At 62.3% G+C, this 19,389-nt stretch overlaps 3 protein-coding genes across 6 annotated transcripts; 2 read left to right on the plus strand and 1 right to left on the minus strand.

Annotated features, from left to right (window-relative positions):
* The first annotated feature begins 358 nt into the window (after positions 1–358).
* Positions 359–5,398, plus strand: GNL1 (G protein nucleolar 1 (putative)). Its single transcript, XM_054052036.1, has 12 exons — positions 359–468; positions 1,521–1,626; positions 2,097–2,227; positions 2,577–2,719; positions 3,111–3,182; positions 3,399–3,591; positions 3,681–3,776; positions 4,104–4,286; positions 4,436–4,614; positions 4,692–4,839; positions 4,952–5,092; positions 5,196–5,398. The coding sequence occupies exons 1-12, from the start codon at positions 393–395 to the stop codon at positions 5,396–5,398; spliced, it is 1,671 nt and encodes a 556-aa protein (XP_053908011.1). The 5' UTR covers positions 359–392.
* A 51-nt stretch (positions 5,399–5,449) lies between these two features.
* On the minus strand, positions 5,450–8,137 carry RPP21 (ribonuclease P/MRP subunit p21). 2 transcript variants are annotated; one of them, XM_054052035.1, is made up of 5 exons: positions 7,999–8,137; positions 7,250–7,341; positions 7,053–7,135; positions 6,432–6,515; positions 5,469–5,630 (listed from the first exon to the last, which is right to left on the minus strand). In XM_054052035.1, exons 1-5 carry the CDS (start codon positions 8,053–8,055, stop codon positions 5,602–5,604), a joined length of 345 nt encoding a protein of 114 aa, XP_053908010.1. In that variant the 5' UTR covers positions 8,056–8,137; the 3' UTR covers positions 5,469–5,601. The 2 variants fall into 2 exon arrangements, with proteins under 2 accessions (XP_053908009.1, XP_053908010.1); XM_054052034.1 differs by lacking the exon at positions 7,250–7,341 and having other exon boundaries at positions 5,450–5,630; positions 7,999–8,110.
* Positions 8,138–8,178: 41 nt separating this feature from the next.
* TRIM39 (tripartite motif containing 39) lies at positions 8,179–17,311 on the plus strand. Of its 3 annotated transcripts, none has more exons than XM_054052031.1 (7): positions 8,179–8,298; positions 9,428–10,673; positions 12,896–12,991; positions 13,078–13,308; positions 15,100–15,122; positions 15,227–15,348; positions 16,058–17,311. In XM_054052031.1, exons 2-7 carry the CDS (start codon positions 10,260–10,262, stop codon positions 16,603–16,605), a joined length of 1,434 nt encoding a protein of 477 aa, XP_053908006.1. In that variant the 5' UTR covers positions 8,179–8,298; positions 9,428–10,259; the 3' UTR covers positions 16,606–17,311. The 3 variants fall into 3 exon arrangements, with proteins under 3 accessions (XP_053908006.1, XP_053908008.1, XP_053908007.1); XM_054052033.1 differs by having other exon boundaries at positions 8,237–8,288; XM_054052032.1 differs by having other exon boundaries at positions 8,250–8,311.
* The last annotated feature ends 2,078 nt before the right edge of the window (positions 17,312–19,389 follow it).

Raw genomic sequence — 19,389 nt, forward strand, 5'->3', positions numbered from 1 at the left:
CGGGCCGCGCTCCTCTCAGTAGGGCCTGCTACCACAGAGACGCGGCCCAGAGCGTCCTCCTCCACCCCCACCGCCGCTTCCGGTCCTCCCGGTTCCAGCCTCCCCTCCCATTGGCCGCCGCGGCTTGGCCACGCCCCCTCCCAGTCTCCCTCTCCCATTGGCTACATTGTTTTTCCACGCCCCCTCCGCGGCATTTTCCCGCCTCAGCTTGGCCACGCCCTCTCCCGCTCTAGCCTCTCCTATTGGCTCTCTGTCAGCGCAGCCCCGCCCCCACTGAGGCACCTCGCTCTCCCATTGGCTCTCCTGGGTCATAGCCACGCCCCCTCCCCGGGCAGTCCTCCCCATCCCATTGGCCGCGGTGCGCCCTGCCTCCTGTCACGTGACCTCCCGCCATGCCCCGCAAGCGGCCGTTCAGCGCGAAGCGCAAGAAGCAGCAATTGCGCGACCGGCGGGAGCGAAAGCGGGGGGGTGAGGGGGAGGCGGATGTGGGGGGTGTGAGGAGATGTGGGGCGGGGGGGTAGTGTATGTGCGGCAGAAAAGGGGAGGAGGGCGGCCCAGAGACCCGCCCCACAGATCCGCCGCATAGAGCGGCCCCAGGGCCCGTCCTGCCCCATAGGCCTCTCATGGCAACACCCTTAGCAACCCCCAGCCCCATAGATCCCCCCTATAGGTCTGCCCCATGGATCACCCAGACCTATAGGTGGGTCCTAGAGCTCACCCAGACCCATAGATTGGCCCTATAGACCCGTCCCATGGATCGCCCAGACCCATAGAGCAGCCCCACAGCTCACCCAGCCCCATGGGGCTCCTCTTTAGCGACCCCCAGACCCATAGATCAGCCCTGTAGCTCTGCCCCATAGCTTACCCAGACCCACAGAGCAGCCCCATGGCTCTCCAGCCCCATAGATGGGCCCCACAGCTCACTGAGAGCCATAGAGCGGTCCCATAGATCACCCAGACCCATAGATTGGCTCTATAGACCCGCCCCATTTATCACCCAGACCCATAGGGCAGCCCTACAGCTCACCCAGACCCATAGAGCAGCCCAGTGGCTCTCTCAGCCCCATAGATGGGCCTCACAGCTCATGCAGACCTATGGAGCAGTCCCATAGATCATCCAGACCCATAGATTGGCTCTATAGACCCACCCCATTTATCACCCAGACCCATAGGGCAGCCCTACAGCTCACTCAGACCCATAGAGCAGCCCCACGGCTCTCTCAGGCCCATAGATGGGCCCCACGGCTCTCCCAACCCCATAGATCGGCCCTACATACCTGCCTCACAGCTCACCCAGACCTATAGAGTGGCCCTATAGACCCGCCCCACGGATCACCCTGACCCACAGATCTGCCTCAGAGCTTGCCGAGCCCCATAGATCCACCCCAGAGCTCAACCGGATCCACAGAGCTGCCCCATAGCTCATCCCAGCCCCTTAGCTCACCGAGACCCACAAACCTGCCCCACAACTCCCTCAGCCCCATAGATCGCCGCACAGCAGCCCCCTTCTCTCTCCACAGACGCCCCCCCAGGCACCGGTAGCCACAGTGAGAGCCGTGAGTGTGACAGCGATGCAGCCACCTCTGAAACCGGAGACCCCCCCGCCCGCCGCCACGACCCCGGCCGGTACGGGGAGGGCAGGGGGGCTCTGTGTGGGGCAGGGGGAGTGTGGCAGGCAAGGGGTTAATGGTGTGGGGCAGGGGGAATTAGGGCAAGCGAGGGGTACTCAGTGTGGGGCAGGGGGAACTGGGTGGGCAAGGGTGTCGGTGTGGGGCAGGGGACTCAGTGTGAGGCAGAGGCAATGGGGCAGGGGGGCTCGGTGTGGGGCAGGCGAGGGGCTTGGTGGGAGTGCGTTTCTGGCAGGTTCTGGCTGCAGCTCGGTGTGGCGTAGGCGGGCTTAGTGTGGGGCAGGGGTCTTCCTGTGGGTCGGGGCAGTGGGACAGGCAAGGGCTCGGTTCTGGCAGGTTCTGGCTGCAGCTCGGTGTGGGGCAGGGGCAGTGGGGCAGGCGAGGGTCTTGCTGCGGGGCAAGGGGTCTCGCTGTGGGGCAGGGGTCTCGCTGTGGATCAGGGCAGTGGGGCAGGCTCGGTTCTGGCAGGTTCCGGCTGCAGCTGGGCACAGCGCGGGCTGAAGAGCTGGCGCGACGTCGGCGCCAGGCGCAGGAGGAGCTGCTGGAGACGCTGCCGGAGAGCACCTTGGAGCTCGAGCCCGACAGCGTCTACGGCCCCGGTGAGAGGGTGGCTGCTGCCCATGGCGCGGGAGTTGCCGTTTGAGGGGGGAATTTGCCCCTTTTAGGGGGTCCGTGGCCCCGGGGAGGGGGTGAGTTGCTCTTTGAGGAGGGTCAGTGGCACCAGGGCAAGGGTAAGATGCCCCTTAAGGTGGTCAGTGGTCTCTTGATGGGGTCAGTGGCCCCATGGAGACGATCAGTGGCCTCAGGGAAGGGCTCAGTGGCCCCTTGGAGGGGGGAAGTTGCCCCTTATGGGGCTCAGTGGCCCCAGGATGGGGTGATGGCCCCTTGGAGGGCTCAGTGTCTGCGGGGTACTCCCGGGACTGGTGGGACCTACGGTGCGGGTACTAGGCCTGGATTTCCCACGCCGGCCGGCCTGGAGCTTTGCCATGAGTCCCGAGGAGCTGCGGGCGCGCGAGGAGGCGGCGTTCGGGGCCTTCCTGCGGGCGCTGAGGGACGGCGGGGACACGGTGCCCTTCGAGCACAACCTGGAGGTGAGGGGACACGGGGGACAGGGGACAAGGGGTGCAGGGGACAAGGGGGGCAGGGGACACAGTGCCCTTCGAGCACAACCTGGAGGTGAGGGGACATGGGGGGCAGGGGACAAGGGGTGCAGGGGACAAGGGGGGCAGGGGACACAGTGCCCTTCAAGCACAACCTGGAGGTGAGGGGACACGGGGGACAGGGGACAAGGGGGGCAGGGGACACAGTGCCCTTTGAGCACAACCTGGAGGTGAGGAGGGATGGGGGGGGACAGGGGATACACAGAGGGGACACGGGGGGACGGGGGACACAGGGAGGGGACAGGGGACATGGGGAGGACACAGGGGACACAGGGGATCAGGGGACATGGAGGTCACGGGGGTCACTGTGTCCCTTTCCCAGACCTGGCGGCAGCTCTGGCGGGTGCTGGAGATGTCAGACGTCATCCTGCTCATCACCGACGCTCGGCACCCGGTGAGCACCGTAGGGCGGAATCCTGTGGGGGGGGCAGTATCCAGGCATGGGGGGCAGAAAAGGGGCAGGATCCAGGCGTGGGGGGCAGAAGAGGGGCGGAATACAGTCGCTGGGGGCAGAATCCAGTCGTGGGGGGCAGAATCCGGGTGTATGGGGCAGGGTTTGGGGTCTGACCCCAGGCTGGGGGCATTGCTGACCCCCATTGGTGCCCCTCAGGCGCTGAGCGTGCCTCCTGCGCTGGCGACCCACGTCACACGCGACCTGGGCAAGGGCCTCATCCTGATCCTCAACAAAGTGGACCTGACGTCCCCGGCTGTGGCCACCGCCTGGAGCCACCTCCTGCGCCACCGCTTCCCCTCCGCCCGTGTCGTTCCCTTCAGCTCTGCCCCACGGCGCAGCCCCACAGCCGGTAGGGCCACTCCTGGGGGGTGCAGGGGGGTTGTGGGGGGCACCAGGGGGTCCTGACACCCCCACTTTATGTTCTGCCCCCTCTGCCAGGGCTGCAGCGGCGGCAGAGACGGGCGGGAGGCTGGAGCCGCGCCGTGGGGCCTCGGCAGCTGCTGGAGGCGTGCGAGAGCATCGTGGAGGGAGAGGGTGAGCGGGGAGGGGGCACCTCTGGGTACTGAGGGGCACCCCTGGGTGCTGGGGGGCTGTCTCTGGGTGCTGAGGGTGGTGTCCTTGGTTTCCCTGGGTGCTGTGGGGAAGGGTGGGGGTCCGTGCATTCTGTGGGTGCTGGGAGTGTCCCAGCATCCCGTGGGTGCTGGTAAGAGGGTCTCTGGGTGCTAGGGGGCACAGGGGGGTGCCCTTGGGTCCCCTGGTATTTGGAGGGGGTGGGCCCTGCATCCCCTGGATGCTTGGGGTTGGGTGTCCTCGGGTGCTGGGGTCCCCTGGGTGCCCCCCATCACTCCCCTGTTCTTGCAGTGGATCTGAGCAGCTGGCGTGCGCGCCTGGAGAAGGCAGAGCAGCAGGAGGAGGATGAGGAGGAGGAAGAAGAGGCAGAGGAGGTGGAAGACAAGGACGAGGAAGGCGAGGAGAACGGTGCTGCCGGGGCCCCCCGGCAGTGGGAGCGCTACCGGCACGGGGTCCTCACCCTGGGCTGCGTCGGTGAGGGGGCTCTGACTGCGATGGGTAGGACCAAACTGGGAGGAGTGGGCTTGGTGGCCGCCTGGCAAGCGGGATTTGCCCCACATGGAGGGGCAGAAGCTCTGGGGTGGCTCCTGGAGGGGCCGTATCCTGACACCCCTCCCCTTCAGGCCTGCCGAATGCTGGGAAGTCGTCGGTGCTGAACGCACTGCTGGGCCGCAGCGCTGTCAGCGTCTCCCGCGCCCCCGGCCGCACCCGCTACTTCCAAACCCATTTCCTCACCCCTTCCGTCCGCCTTTGCGACTGCCCTGGCCTTGTCTTCCCCTCCCACGCGCCCCCGGCCCTCCAGGTGAGTCTCGCCCCCCTCCCTGCCCCACACAGCGCCCCATAACCCCAGCTGAGCCCCCCGTACCCCGCGCCCCCCAGGTGCTGGCGGGTGTCTACCCCATCTCCCAGCTGCAGGAGCCGTACTCGGCTGTGGGCTACTTGGCCGCCCGCCTCCCGTTGCCGTCACTGCTGCAGCTGCGGCCACCCAGCGCCACATCTGGCTGGACAGCGTGGGACATCTGCGAGGGTACGCCGCTTCTGGGGTGAATTAACCCCAAATCAGCTTTGGGTTTTTTGTTGTTTTTATTTTTTTCGGGGTTTTTGCATTATAAATGATTTTACTTTGCCTTTTTCTCAAGCCTGGGCAGAAAAACGAGGTTACAAGACGGCGAAAGCAGCTCGAAACGATGTCTACCGCGCGGCTAACAGCATCCTGCGGCTGGCGGCTGACGGACGGCTGCGCCTCTGCCTGCGCCCCCCAGGCTACACCGCCCAGAAGGGTGAGCCCCCTCCCCACTTCCCACCTTTTGGGGGGGTCCGCAGCCACAGAGGGGGCTGGGGGGATTCACCCACTCACACACACCCCCCTCCGTACCCCTCCAGACGTGTGGGAGCAGCACCCGGACACGGCGGCGCTGGCGGCACTGCAAGAACGAGGGGACCCCGAGACCCCCGGGGAGGGGGCGACATCGGAGGAGGAAGAGGAGGGGGCGGACAGCGAGGAGGGGGCGGAGCCTGGCGACTCCACTCGCCCTTCTGGCCACGCCTACAATCCTTTTGCATTGCTGTGCGAGGATGAGTGTTAGCCCCGCCTACTCAGTGGGCGGGGTCTGCTGGTATACGCCCCTCCATTAGCACTAATGGGCGGTGTCTGACGAGGCCACGCCCCCTCCGACAAACTGCCGCCTGTTAAGCCCCGCCCACGGCGCACTATGTATGGAATAAGATGAGTTTATTTCTGCAGTGGGAGGGACCAATTGGACGCTGTGCTGATGTTGCCGGGTGGATTTCATGTGGGTCTGCTCTCGAGGACGGGGCCTGGGGAGGGGATAGCAGTGTTACCCCTCTGCCTCTTTAATGGACATTAATTAGACCAATTAATCGATGTGGTGATTGGCTAACCCTGGGTTAGTGCCAACAGGGATGGCCACACCCCTCCTTCCCAAGCCGTGCCCCCTGGTTTCTGCCCCATTCCCCCCCCCAGTCTCTGCTTTCTGCCCTATCCCACCCCCAAGCCCCGGTTTCTGCCCCATTTCCCCCCCAAGCCCCTGGTTTCTGCCCCATTTCCCCCCCCAGCCCCCGGTTTCTGCCCCATTCCCCCCCCCCAGCCCCTGGTTTCTGCCCCATTTCCCCCCCCCAGTCTCTGCTTTCTGCCCTATCCCCCCCCCAAGCCCCGGTTTCTGCCCCATTTCCCCCCCAAGCCCCTGGTTTCTGCCCCATTTCCCCCCCCAGCCCCCGGTTTCTGCCCCATTCCCCCCCCCAGCCCCTGGTTTCTGCCCCATTCCCCTCCCCAGCCCCTGGTTTCTGCCCCATTCCCCCCCCAGCCCCCGGTTTCTGCCCCATTTCCCCCCCCAGCCCCTGGGTTCTGCCCCATTTCCCCCCCCAGCCCCCGGTTTCTGCCCCATTCCCCTCCCCAGCCCCTGGTTTCTGCCCCATTCCCCTCCCCAGCCCCTGGTTTCTGCCCCATTTCCCACCCCAGTCTCTGCTTTCTGCCCTATTCCCCCCCCAAGCCCCAGTTTCTGCCCCATTTCCCCCCCCCCCAGTCTCTGCTTTCTGCCCTACCCCCCCCCCAAGCCCCGATTTCTGCCCCATTTACCACCACCACCCCCCCCCACTCACCGTCCCAGTTCTGCCCGTGGCAGAGGAAGCGGCGGCAGCGGCCGCAGGTCCGGCACCGCAGAACCGTGCGTGGCTGCCCCCTCCCTGCACAGGGACACAGATCAGCACACCCCCAAACCCCCCTCCTCCCCCTTAATGGGGGCCCCCTCCCCTTCACAAGCGCTCTTTTCTCCCCACTCCCCTTCACAGGGGGGGCCTTTTTCTTCTCTCCCCACATAGTGCCCCCCCACTCCCAAGCAGCGCCCCCTCTCTGGGGCACCACCCGCTCCCTTGGGTGCCCCCCACCCACCTTGCATGCAGCCCGCCCTACTCCAGGGTGTCTCCTCCCACCACCTTGGATGTCTCCCCTTTCTTTTGGGTGCCCCCCCCTCTACTATGCAAGCAGCCCCCCTGCTCTGGGGTGTCCACCCCCTTGGTTGCCCCCCTCCCTTTTCAGTGTTCCCCCCCTCCCTTGGGTCCCCCCTCCTCCTCGTCTGGTTGCCCCCACCCCACCCGCGCAGGCAGCCCCCCCTGGGTCCCCCTCTCCGCCCTTGGGTGCCCCCCTCCTTTTTGGGTGCTGCCCTCACTCTAGGGTGCCCCCCAGCCCCTGGGTGCCCCCCAGCCCCTGGGTGCCCCTCTTACCGCGCAGCCTCTGGCCACCTCCCTCCCCAGGCAGCAGGAGGGAGCAGCAGCGACGGCACACCATGCGCTTCACCGAGGGGGCCCTGAAGGGGGGACACAGATGCAGTTTGGGGGGGGGGGTCAGGACCCTGCCGTAACCCCCTCACACTGTGGGGCAGCCCCCCCTGTGTCCCATCCCATATCCTCCCCCAACTCACAGGCGCAGGACGAGGCGTCGGGCGGCCCCGCGCTGGGTGAAGGAGTAGAAACGGGCGAGAGCGGGGCTGTGCGGCAGCACCCAGTGTGCAGCCTGGGTGGGGGGAATGGGGGTGAGACCCCTCTTGCTGCCCCACAGAGTCCACCCGAGCTCCCAGACCCTCCACAGAGACCCCCTCCCACCCCATAAAGCCCACCCTGAACACCAGTGACACCCCCAATTCCCCCAGGGACCCCCTCTAACCCCATAAAGCGCCACCCCCCCAAGCACCCATGTCAACTCCAGATCCCCCCACCTACACACCCCATAAAGGTCCCTCCAGAGCACCCGTGACACCCCCAGGGACCCCCACCCACCCCATAAAGCCCCCCCCGAGCATCAGTGAAACCCCTAAACCCCCCTCGCTGTGCTCCCCAAGACCCCTCTATCCCCCCTTAACCCCCCCAGGCGCTTATTGAACCCCTCTATACCCCCCCATAACACCCTCAGAGCCCCCCCAGCTCCTATAGCCCCCCTCCGAACACCTATAACGGCCCTTATAGCCCCCCCCCGACCCCTATAACCACCCTATACCCCAACTGAGACCACCTGGACCCTTATATGCGCCCTATATCCCACCCAGAGCCCCACTCCCTCCCCCCTCCGGACCCCTATAATCCCCCTGTAGCCCCCTCTATCCCACACATTTCCCCCCAGGACCCCTATAGCCCCCTCCAAAGCCGCCCCCTCCAAAGCCGCCCCCCCTCCCACCTGGAAGAGGAAGCTGAGCCGCTGCAGCGCCTCCCGATCCTTCACGGCCGCCGCCATCGCGTGTTCCCATTGGCCGCGCCCGCGCTGGCCACGCCCCTTTCTTCCTGCGCTTCCATTGGCCTCGTCCGGTAGGGGGCGTGGCGTGCCCGCCCATTGGCTGCAACAGCAAGGGGCGTGGCCTTTGCGTCCATTGACTGCGACGGGCAGGGGCGGGCTGGCATTAGCTGCGTCGCGTGACGTCACTTCCTGTGCCTCCACGTCCGGTGCCGCGTGGGGAGGGGAGAGCGGCGGTGAGAGCGGGTGAGGTTCGCAGGTGGGATCCTATGGACACCCCCCTATAGGGACCCCCTGTAGGGACCTTCTTTTAGATCGTAGCGTGTAGACGCCCCATATAGGGCCCCCCGAGATCGCCGTATAGGGACACGCCCCGAGAGATACCTCCTGTAGGGGTCCCCTATAGATCCCAGCCTATGGAGACCACCCATAGGCCCCCGCTTAGATTTCCCAGCCTATAGGGACCCTCTACAGACCCCCTCCCTATAGAGCTTTCCCTGTAGGGCCACCCTTGTAGATTCCACCCTATAGGGACTCCTCCTATAGTTTCCCATTATGGGGACCCCCTATAGATCTCCACCTATAGGGGCCCTCTATATAGAGTCCCTCCCTATAGAGCTTTCCCTGCAGGACCACCCTTATAGATACCTTATAGATACCACCCTCCTATAGTTTCCCCCTAGAAGGACCCCCTATAGATCCCCGCCTATAGAGACTCCCCATAGCTTTCCCCCCCCCATAGGTCTCCCCCCCAATAGGGCCCTCCTATAGCGCCCCTCCCTATAGGCCCCCCCCCCTTATAGATCCCTGCCTATAGGGCCCCCATGTAGGGATACCCTATAGACCCCCACCTATAGGGTGCCCCTATGGAGCCCTCCCTATAGAATCCTTCCTATTAGGACCCCTTGTAGTGACCCTGGTGCAGCCCCTCCTTATGGGAGATCCCCTATAGAATCCTTCCTATAGGTACCACGCTATAGGGACCCCCCTATAGAGGCCTTTCTATAGGGACTGCGCTATAGGGACCCTCGCATGGCCTTATTCCTGTGAGGTGCCCCATATAGGCACCCCTGTAGCAACCCAGAACAGCCCCTCCTTCCCTATAGGGCCCCTCCCTTCAGATCCTGCCCTATAGGGGCCCATAGGGAGCCCCCCCGGGCATGGATTCCACTATAGGGGCTGCCCCATAGGGGCTCCTATAGGGAGGCGCTAGAGGTAGCTCCTGCCCTATAGAGTCTCTGTGGCCCCAAAAGGCCCTGAAACGGCCCCAAAAGGCCCTGAAACGGCCCCAAAACAGCCCTGTTGCCGTGGCGGCTCCTCCCAGCCCCGCGTTCTCATTTTAACTGAATTTACCTGATTTCACCCCAAAAAAAAGCTCTCAGGAACCGCACTGGCGCATCGGCATGGCCTCCCGCCAAGGTGATATCGTCACTTTGCTTGAATTGAGGTGTTTTCACCCCAAAACCGCTTCACATCTGCACTGACGCCTCAGCATCGCTTCCTGCCAAGGTGACGTCATCACTTTGATCGAATTGAGGTGTTTTTACCCCAAAAGAGCTTCACATCTGCGCTGACGCCTCAGCATCGCTTCCTGCCAAGGTGACGTCATTGCCTTCATCAAATTGAGGTGTTTTTACCCCAAAAGAGCTTCACATCTGCGCTGGTGCCTCAGCATCGCTTCCTGCCAAGTTGACGTCATTGCCTTCATCAAATTGAGGTGTTTTTACCCCAAAACCGCTTCACATCTGCGCTGGTGCCTCAGCATCGCTTCCCACCAATGTGACGTCATCACTTTGATTGAATTGAGGTGTTTTTACCCCAAAAGAGCTTTACATCTGCGCTGACGCCTCAGCATCGCTTCCTGCCAAGATGATGTCATTGCCTTCATCAAATTGAGGTGTTTTTACCCCAAAAGAGCTTCACATCTGCACTGACGCCTCAGCATCGCTTCCCACCAAGGTGACGTCATCACTTTGATCGAATTGAGGTGTTTTTACCCCAAAAGCTCTTCCAACCCCGGCTGTCCCCTCAGCGTGGCTTTGCACCAAGCCGATGGCGTCGCCTCGATGGAATCAAGGAGTTTTCACCCCAAAACCTCTCTGAACCCACAGCGCCGCCCTTTGTTTTCGCACCTTTCCTAAACCCACCTCATCCCCTTCCCGGATTTGAACTCTTTTCACCCCAAAAGCCCCTATTTTGGTGGCGCCATGGCAGGGGCCGACCCGCTGGAGACGCTGCAGGTGGAGGCGAGCTGCTCGGTGTGCCTGGAATACCTGCAGGACCCGGTTATCATCGAGTGCGGCCACAACTTCTGCCGCCGCTGCATCACGCGTTGGTGGGCGGACCTGACCCGTGATTTCCCTTGTCCCGTTTGCCGCAAAACCTCCCGCCACCGCAGCCTCCGCCCCAACCGCCAGCTTGGCAACATCGTCGAAGCCGCGCGGCAGCTTCGGGGTACCAAACGCAAGCACCGGGAGGAAAACTCTTGCCAGAGGCACGGCCAAGCGCTGGCGCGGTTCTGCCGCGACGACCAAGCCCTTGTCTGCCTCCTCTGCGAGATCTCCAGCAACCACCGCGCCCACACCCTCCTTCCGCTCGACGAGGCCGCCCTGGAGTACAAGGTGGGGACACAAACGAGGGGGTTTCTGCCCCAAATTCCACTCCAGAACTGTTTCTGGAGGGTTTTTTTAGCCACAATTGATCATCATCTCCGTTTTCTGCCCCAAATTCCACTCCAGAGCTGTTTCTGGAGGTTGTTTTTTAGCCACGATTGGTCTCCATATCCATTTTCTGCCCCAAATTCCACCACAGGGCTCTTTGTGGAGGTTTTTTTTAGCCACGATTGATCTTTATGTCCATTTTCTGCCCAAAATTCCACTCCAGGGCTGTTTTTGTAGGTTTTTTTTTGGTCACGGTTGGTCTCCATCTCCGTTTTCTGCCCCAAATTCCACCCCAGGGTTGTTTCTGGAGGTTGTTTTTTAGCCACAATTGATCATCATCTCTGTTTTCTGCCCCAAATTCCACCCCAGGGCTCTTTGTGGAGTTTTTTTTTTTAGCCACGATTGATCTTTATGTCCATTTTCTGCCCCAAAATTCCACTCCAGGGCTGTTTTTGTAGTTTTTTTTTGGTCACGGTTGGTCTCCATCTCCGTTTTCTGCCCCAAATTCCACCCCAGAGCTGTTTCTGGAGGTTGTTTTTTAGCCACAATTGGTCTACATCTCTATTTTCTGCCCCAAATTCCACCACAGGGCTCTTTGTGGAGGTTTTTTTTAGCCACAATTGATCATCATCTCCGTTTTCTGCCCCAAATTCCACCACAGGGCTCTTTGTGGAGTTTTTTTTTTAGCCACGATTGATCTTTATGTCCATTTTCTGCCCCAAAATTCCACTCCAGGGCTGTTTTTGTAGGTTTTTTTTGGTCACGGTTGGTCTCCATCTCCGTTTTCTGCCCCAAATTCCACCCCAGAGCTGTTTCTGGAGGTTGTTTTTGAGCCACGATTGGTCCCTATCTCTCTTTTCTGCCCCAAATTCCTGCTCAGGACCATCTGTGAATGAATTTTGGCTGCAGCTCATCCCATTTCCAGACCCTCTTGGTGGGATTTATCCCCAAACCCTCTCCCTGGAGGGCATTTTTGCAGCGATTTCAGCCCTGGCTCCTCCTCATCCCTGTTTTGGAACTCCTGAGGGTGGGATTTATCCCCAAACCCTCTCCCCAAAGGTGTTTATGGAGAGATTTTTAGGCAGCAGCTTTTCCTCATCCTCATTTTCAGCCCCAAACTCTTCCCTGAGACCATCAGGAAGGGAGTTTGGGCTATGGCTCATCCCACTTCCAGCCCCTGAAGATGGGGATTCAGCTACAAATCCTCTTCCTGAAGGCATTTACGGAGAGGTTTTGGGCGGCTGCTCTTCCCCATCTCCTTTTCCAGCCCAAAATTCCTCCCCGAGACCATACGGGGCGGAATTCAGGGATGGAGGAGGGATTCAGGGGTGGAGAGGAGTTTTGAGGGCAAAGGAAGAATTCAGGGATGGAGGAGAGTTTTGAGGGCAAAGGAAGGATTTGGGGATGGAGGAGGGATTTGAGGGCGAAGGAAGGATTTGGGGATGGAGGAGGGGTTTGAGGGCAAAGGAAGGATTTGGGGATGGAGGAGGGATTTAAGGGCAAAGGAAGGATTTGGGGATGGAGGAGGGATTCAGGGATGGAGAGGAGTTTTGAGGGCAAAGGAAGGATTTGGGGATGGAGGAGGGGTTTGAGGGCAAAGGAAGGATCTGGGGATGGAGAGGGGCGGAATTCAGGGATGGAGGAGGGATTCAGGGATGGAGAGTTTTGAGGGCAAAGGAAGGATTCGGGGATGGAGGAGGGATTTGAGGGCAAAGGAAGGATTTGGGGACGGAGGAGGGATTTGAGGGCAAAGGAAGGATCTGGGGATGGAGAGGGGTGGAATTCAGGGATGGAGGAGAGTTTTGAGGGCAAAGGAAGGATTCAGGGATGGAGGAGAGTTTTGAGGGCAAAGGAAGGGTTTGGGGATGGAGGAGGGATTTGAGGGCAAAGGAAGGATCTGGGGATGGAGAGGGGTGGAATTCAGGGATGGAGGAGAGTTTTGAGGGCAAAGGAAGGATTCAGGGATGGAGGAGAGTTTTGAGGGCAAAGGAAGGATTCAGGGATGGAGGAGGGATTTGAGGGCAAAGGAAGGATCTGGGGATGGAGGAGGGATTCAGGGATGGAGAGGAGTTTTGAGGGCAGAGGAAGGATTCCGGGATGGAGCAGGGATTTGGAGACAAAGGAAGGATTCCAGGCATGGTCTCCCTGTCCAGTTGCCTACCCTCTTCTCTCCCCATCCGCAGGAGAAGTTGCAGCGCTGCCTGGAGCCGCTGGAGCGGAGGCTGGAGGCCGTCGCCAGCTGCCGAGCACGGGAGGAGAAGAAGCCGAGCCAGCTGAAGGCAGGTTGGGTGCCGAGAGGGGTACCGGGAGATCCCAACAACTCCCGGTGCTCACCGGTGCCTTTTCTTACCCTCTCCCGGCGCAGAGGAAGGTGGCTCTGCAGCGGGAATGCATCACCCGGGAGTTCGAGGAGCTGCACCGGCTGCTGGCGGAGGAGGAGCAGCTGCTGCTGCGGCAGTTGGCCGAGGAGGAGCAGGAGATCCTGCAGCGGCTCCAGGCCAACGTGGCTCGGCTCGCGGAGCAGCGCCGGGCTCTGGCCACCCTCGTGGCCGAGCTGGAGGAGAAGTGCCTGCAGCCGGACATCGAGATGCTCAAGGTGGGATCGGCACTGGGAATGGGACAGGATTGGGCAGGATCCTGGCAGGTGGGATCCAGTCCCGGAGGTCGACTTTAAGGGGATGACCCAGCACCCCTAACCTGCCTTTTTCTCTCTTTTTCCTCTTTTCCTTCTCTCTCCCTCTGCTTTTCCCTGCTTTCCCCCCGCCGTTTTCACCCCTTCCCCTTTTTGCCCTTTTCCCTCCTCCTTCCCCCCCTTTTCCCTCCTCCTCCCCTCCCTTTGCCCTCTTCCTCCCCTCCCTTTGCCCTCTTCCTCCCCTCCCTTTGCCCTCTTCCTCCCCTCCCTTTGCCCTCTTCCTCCCCTCCCTTTGCCCTCTTCCTCCCCTCCCTTTGCCCTCCCCCTCCCCCCCTTTTCCCTCCTCCCCTCCCTTTTCCCTCCTCCCCTCCCTTTTCCCTCCTCCCCTCCCTTTTCCCTCCCCCTCCTCCTCCCCCCTTTTTCCTCCTCCCCCCTTTTCCCTCCTCCTCCCCCCTTTTCCCTCCTCCTCCCCCCCCTTTCCCTCCTCCTCCCCCCTTTTCCCTCCTCCTCCCCCCTTTTCCCTCCTCCGCCCCCCGTTTCCCTCCTCCTCCCCCGTGGTCGCTCCGCCCCCCCCCTTGTCCCTCTTCCTCCCCGCGTTCCCTCCTCCTCCCCCCTTTTCCCTCCTCCTCCCCCCATTTCCCTCCTCCTCCCCCCTTTTCCCTCCTCCTCCCCCCTTTTCCCTCCTCCTCCCCCCTTTTCCCTCCTCCTCCCCCCTTTTCCCTCCTCCCCCCTTTTCCCTCCTCCCCTCCCTTTTCCCTCCTCCTCCCCCCTTTTCCCTCCTCCTCCCCCCTTTTCCCTCCTCCTCCCCCCTTTTCCCTCTTCCTCCCCCCTTTTCCCTCCTCCTCCCCCCTTTTCCCTCCTCCTCCCCCCTTTTCCCTCCTCCTCCCCCTCCCTTTTCCCTCCCCCTCCCCTCCCTTTTCCCTCCCCCTCCCCTCCCTTTTCCCTCCTCCTCCCCTCCCTTTTCCCTCCTCCTCCCCTCCCTTTTCCCTCCTCCTCCCCTCCCTTTTCCCTCCTCCTCCCCTCCCTTTTCCCTCCTCCTCCCCCCTTTTCCCTCCTCCTCCCCCCTTTTCCCTCTTCCTCCCCCCTTTTCCCTCCTCCTCCCCCCTTTTCCCTCCTCCTCCCCCCTTTTCCCTCCTCCTCCCCCCTTTTCCCTCCTCCTCCCTCCCTTTTCCCTCTTCCTCCCCCCTTTTCCCTCCTCCTCCCCCCCTTTTCCCTCCTCCTCCCCTCCCTTTTCCCTCCTCCTCCCCTCCCTTTTCCCTCCTCCTCCCCCCCTTTTCCCTCCCCCTCCCCTCCCTTTTCCCTCCCCCTCCCCTCCCTTTTCCCTCCCCCTCCCCTCCCTTTTCCCTCCCCCTCCCCTCCCTTTTCCCTCCCCCTCCCCTCCCTTTTCCCTCCCCCTCCCCTCCCTTTTCCCTCCCCCTCCCCTCCCTTTTCCCTCCCCCTCCCCTCCCTTTTCCCTCCCCCTCCCCTCCCTTTTCCCTCCCCCTCCCCTCCCTTTTCCCTCCTCCTCCCCTCCCTTTTCCCTCCTCCTCCCCTCCCTTTTCCCTCCTCCTCCCCTCCCTTTTCCCTCCTCCTCCCCTCCCTTTTCCCTCCTCCTCCCCTCCCTTTTCCCTCCTCCTCCCCTCCCTTTTCCCTCCTCCTCCCCTCCCTTTTCCCTCCTCCTCCCCTCCCTTTTCCCTCTTCCTCCCCACTCTTTTCCCTCTTCCTCCCTCCCCTTTTCCTGCTCTCCATCCCATTTTTCCTCCTCCCCCCTTTCAGGACATCAAGGACACCTTGGCCAGGTAAGATCCGCGCAGCTGCTCTGAGCTGCGCTTTTGGGGCTGAAAATGGGGATTTTGGGGCTGCACCAATCCGGCACATCCCACCTTCCCGGCACTGCCGGCAGGTACGAGGCAGCAGCGGCACCCGCCGATGATCCGGCTTCTGTGGCCATCGAGTTGGAGAAGAACTTCTGCAGCTTCCCCCGGCAGTACTTCACCCTCCGCAAGATCTCCCGGCGCCTCATCGGTGAGGAATTCCATAAATCCCTGAATCTGAGAACCTCAAGAGGGACCTGGAGGGGCTGGAGAAGTGGGGCTGGGAGAACCTCAGGAGGTTCAACCACGCCAAGAGGGACCTGGAGGGGCTGGAGAAGTGGGGCTGGGAGAACCTCAGGAGGTTCAACCACGCCAAGAGGGACCTGGACGGGCGGGAGAAGTGGGGCTGTGAGAACCTCAGGAGGTTCCACCAGGCCAAGAGGGACCTGGACAGGCTGGAGAAGTGGGGCTGGGAGAACCTCAGGAGGTTCAACCAGGCCAAGAGGGACCTGGACGGGCTGGAGAAGTGGGGCTGGGAGAACCTCAGGAGGTTCAACCAGGCCAAGAAGGACCTGGACAGGCTGGAGAAGTGGGGCTGGGAGAACCTCAGGAGGTTCAACCACACCAAGAGGGACCTGGACAGGCTGGAGAAGTGGGGCTGGGAGAACCTCAGGAGGTTCAACCACGCCAAGAGGCCATGAGGGTGGTGGGACCCTGGAACAGATTGCCCAGAGAAGCTGTGGCTGCCCCATCCCTGGAGGTTCCAGGCCACGTTGGATGGACCTTGGAGAACCGGATCCAGTGGGAGATGTCCCCATGGCCGGGGTTGGAACAGGATGAAGGTCCCTTCCAACCCAAACTATGATTTCCATGATTCCATGGTCTACGAAGCCCTTTCCCGTTGCTCTTCCCCTTTGCAGCCGAGGTGACGCTGGATCCCGACACGGCTCATCCCAACCTACTTTTATCGGACGACCGGAAAAGCGTCCGCTTCGTGGAAGCGCGGCTGCAGGATTTGCCGGATACGCCGCAGCGTTTCACCGTCTACCCCTGCGTCCTCGCCGCTCAGGGCTTCACCTCCGGGCGCCACTACTGGGAGGTGGAAGTGGGTGACAAAACCCACTGGGCGCTCGGAATCTGCAAGGATTCCGTCAGTCGGAAAGGGGAGTTAACGCCGCTGCCGGAGACGGGATATTGGCGCGTCCGGCTCTGGAATGGCGATAAATACGCAGCCACCACCACGCCTTTCACGCCGTTGACGCTACGGGTGAAGCCCAAACGCGTTGGGATCTTCTTGGATTACGAAGGTGGCAAAGTGGCCTTTTATAACGTGACGGATCGCTCGCACATCTTCACCTTCACCGAGACCTTCACCGAGAAGGTTTGGCCGCTCTTCTACCCTGGCATCCGCGCTGGCAGGAAGAACGCGGCGCCTCTCGTTATCCGTTCGCCGACAGATTGGGAGTGAGGGGAGAGCGGCGGCGATGGGCGTTGGCTCCCTGGTGTCTGGCAGCGCCGCGATCCGGTGCTCCGGTGCTGCCGGGATCTGGACTTAGCGGCTCCGATATGCTGATAGGATCCGGTGCTCCGGCACTACCAGGATCTGGAATTTGGGGCTCCGATATGCTGATAGGATCCGGTGCTCCGGCGCTACCAGGATCTGGACTTAGCGGCTCCGATATCCTGATAGGATCCGGTGCTCCGGTGCTGCCGGGATCTGGACTTAGCGGCTCCGATATGCTGATAGGATCCGGTGCTCCGGCACTGCCGGGATCTGGACTTAGCGGCTCCGATATGCTGATAGGATCCGGTGCTCCGGCGCTGCCGGGATCTGGACTTAGCGGCTCCGATATGCTGATAGGATCCGGTGCTCCGGCGCTGCCGGGATCTGGACTTAGCGGCTCCGATATCCTGATAGGATCCGGTGCTCCGGCACTGCCGGGATCTGGACTTAGCGGCTCCGATATGCTGATAGGATCCGGTGCTCCGGCGCTGCCGGGATCTGGACTTAGCGGCTCTGATATGCTGATAGGATCCGGTGCTCCGGCACTACCAGGATTTGGAGGTTGGGGCTTTGATACGCTGCCGGGATCCCGTGTTCCGGCATAGACAAGGCTGGAATCGGTCACTACCGGGATCCGGTGCTCTGACACCACAAAGATTTGGCTCTCTGACATTTGGTTATTGCCAGGCTTTGATGCTCTGACACTCGGCACCGCCGGCACCGGGTGCGCCGGTATAGATGGGGTTTGGTGCTCTGACACTCGGCACCGCCAGCACCGGGTGCGCCGGTACAGATGGGGTTTGGCGCTCTGACACTCGGCACCGCCGGGACCTGGTGTGCCGGTATAGATGGGGTTTGGTGCTCTGACACTCGGCACCGCCGGCATCCGGTGCTCCGGCACGGACAGGGTTTGGTGCTCTGATGTCGGGCACCACCGGGCTCCGGTGCTCCGGCACGGACAGGGTTTGGCGCTCTGATATCTGGCACCGCTGGGCTCCGGTGCTCCGCCGTGGACAGGGTTTGGCGCTCTGATATCTGGTGGCACCGGGATTTGGCTCCGGCACAGCTGGGATTTGGCTCTTTGCTGCCCAGCGCAGTGGTGCCCTGGCGCTCAGCACCACCACCATCAGGATGGCGGCTGTGCTAAAGGCGTGTGTGGCATCGCCATCTGTGTCCCTCCCTGTCCCCATGGCCATCCTCAGCCCTCTGTCCGAGTGTCCCTCCCTGTCCCCATGTCCCTCCCCGTCCATCCCTGTCCCCGCGTCCCTCCCTGTCCCCGTGTCCATCCTCATCCCTCTGTCCCTGTGTCCATCCCTGTTCCCATGTCCATCCTCGTCCCTCTGTCCCCGTGTCCATCCCTGTCCCCATGTCCATTCTCATCCCTCTGTCCCCATGTCCCTCCCTGTCCCCGTGTCCATCCTCGTCCCTCCCTGTCCCCATGTCCATCCTCATCCCTCTGTCCCCGTGTCCCTCCCTGTCCCCACGTCCCTCCCTGTCCCCGTGTCCCTTCTCGTCCCTCTGTCCCCGCGTCCCTCCCTGTCCCCATGTCCCTCCCTGTCCCCATGTCCATCCTCATCCCTCTGTCCGAGTGTCCCTCCCCGTGTCCCCGTGTCCCTCTCTGTCCCCGTGTCCCTCCCTGTCCCCATGTCCATCCTCGTTCCTCTGTCCCCGTGCCCCTCCCTGTCCCCATGTCCATCCTCGTTCCTCTGTCCCCGTGCCCCTCCCTGTCCCCATGTTCATCCTCGTCCCTCCCTGTCCCCGTGTCCCTCCCTGTCCCCATGTCCATCCTCATCCCTCTGTCCAAGTGTCCCTCCCTGTCCCCACGTCTCTCCCTGTTCCCATGTCCCTCCCAGTCCCTCTGAGTGTCCATCCCTGTCCCCATGTCCATCCTCGTCCCTCTGTCCCCGTGTCCCTCCCTGTCCCCGTGTCCCTCCCTGTCCCCATGTCCATCCTCATCCCTCTGTCCGAGTGTCCCTCCCCATGTCCCCGTGTCCCTCTCTGTCCCCGTGTCCCTCCCTGTCCCCATGTCCATCCTCATCCCTCTGTCCCCGTGTCCCTCCCTGTCCCCTCGTCCCTCTGTCCCCTTGTCCCTCCCTGTCCCTCTGTCCCTGTGTCCCTCCCTGTCCCCATGTCCCTCCCTGTCCCCATGTCCCTCCCTGTCCCTCTGTCCCTGTGTCCCTCCCTGTCCCCATGTCCCTCCCCGTCCCTCTGTCCCCTCGTCCCTCTGTCCCCTCGTCCCTCTGTCCCCTTGTCCCTCCCAGTTCCTCTGTCTGAGTGTCCATCCCTGTCCCCATGTCCATCCTCGTCCCTCTGTCCCCGTGTCCCTCACTGTTCCCATGTCCCTCCCAGTCCCTCTGTCTGAGTGTCCCTCCCTGTCCCCATGTCCCTCCCTGTCCCCATGTCCATCCTCATCCTTCTGTCCCCGTGTCCCTCCCTGTCCCCGTGTCCATCCTCGTTCCTCTGTCCCCGCGTCCCTCCCTGTCCCCGTGTCCCTCCCTGTCCCCACGTCCATCCTCATCCCTCTGTTCAAGTGTCCCTCCCTGTCCCCATGTCCATCTCTATCCCTCTGTCCCCATGTCCATCCCTGTCCCCATGTCCATCCTCATCCCTCTGTCCCCGTGTCCCTCCCTATCCCCATGTCCCTCCCCGTGTCCCTCTGAGTGTCCCTCCCTGTCCCCATGTCCATCCTCGTCCCTCTGTCCCCGTGTCCCTCTGTCCCCATGTCCCTCCCCGTCCCCCTCTGTCCCC

Source organism: Cuculus canorus, chromosome 31 (genome assembly GCF_017976375.1).
Source record: "Cuculus canorus isolate bCucCan1 chromosome 31, bCucCan1.pri, whole genome shotgun sequence".
Classification (NCBI taxonomy): Eukaryota; Metazoa; Chordata; class Aves; order Cuculiformes; family Cuculidae; genus Cuculus; species Cuculus canorus.

Excerpts from the sequence above, each read along its gene's own strand:
- GNL1 (XM_054052036.1), top strand. The coding sequence starts at position 393 with ATGCCCCGCAAGCGGCCGTTCAGCGCGAAGCGCAAGAAGCAGCAATTG. Across the intron at positions 469-1,520 it reads GCGGGAGCGAAAGCGGGGGG|ACGCCCCCCCAGGCACCGGT; the intron begins GTGAGGGGGAGG and ends CTCTCTCCACAG. Across the intron at positions 3,183-3,398 it reads TCACCGACGCTCGGCACCCG|GCGCTGAGCGTGCCTCCTGC; the intron begins GTGAGCACCGTA and ends GGTGCCCCTCAG.
- RPP21 (XM_054052034.1), bottom strand. The coding sequence starts at position 8,055 with ATGGCGGCGGCCGTGAAGGATCGGGAGGCGCTGCAGCGGCTCAGCTTC. Across the intron at positions 7,136-7,998 it reads GGCTCAGCTTCCTCTTCCAG|GGCCCCCTCGGTGAAGCGCA; the intron begins GTGGGAGGGGGG and ends TCCCCCCTTCAG. Across the intron at positions 6,516-7,052 it reads AGGTGGCCAGAGGCTGCGCG|GGAGGGGGCAGCCACGCACG; the intron begins GTAAGAGGGGCA and ends GTCCCTGTGCAG.
- TRIM39 (XM_054052031.1), top strand. The coding sequence starts at position 10,260 with ATGGCAGGGGCCGACCCGCTGGAGACGCTGCAGGTGGAGGCGAGCTGC. Across the intron at positions 10,674-12,895 it reads AGGCCGCCCTGGAGTACAAG|GAGAAGTTGCAGCGCTGCCT; the intron begins GTGGGGACACAA and ends CCCCATCCGCAG. Across the intron at positions 13,309-15,099 it reads CGGACATCGAGATGCTCAAG|GACATCAAGGACACCTTGGC; the intron begins GTGGGATCGGCA and ends CCCCCCTTTCAG.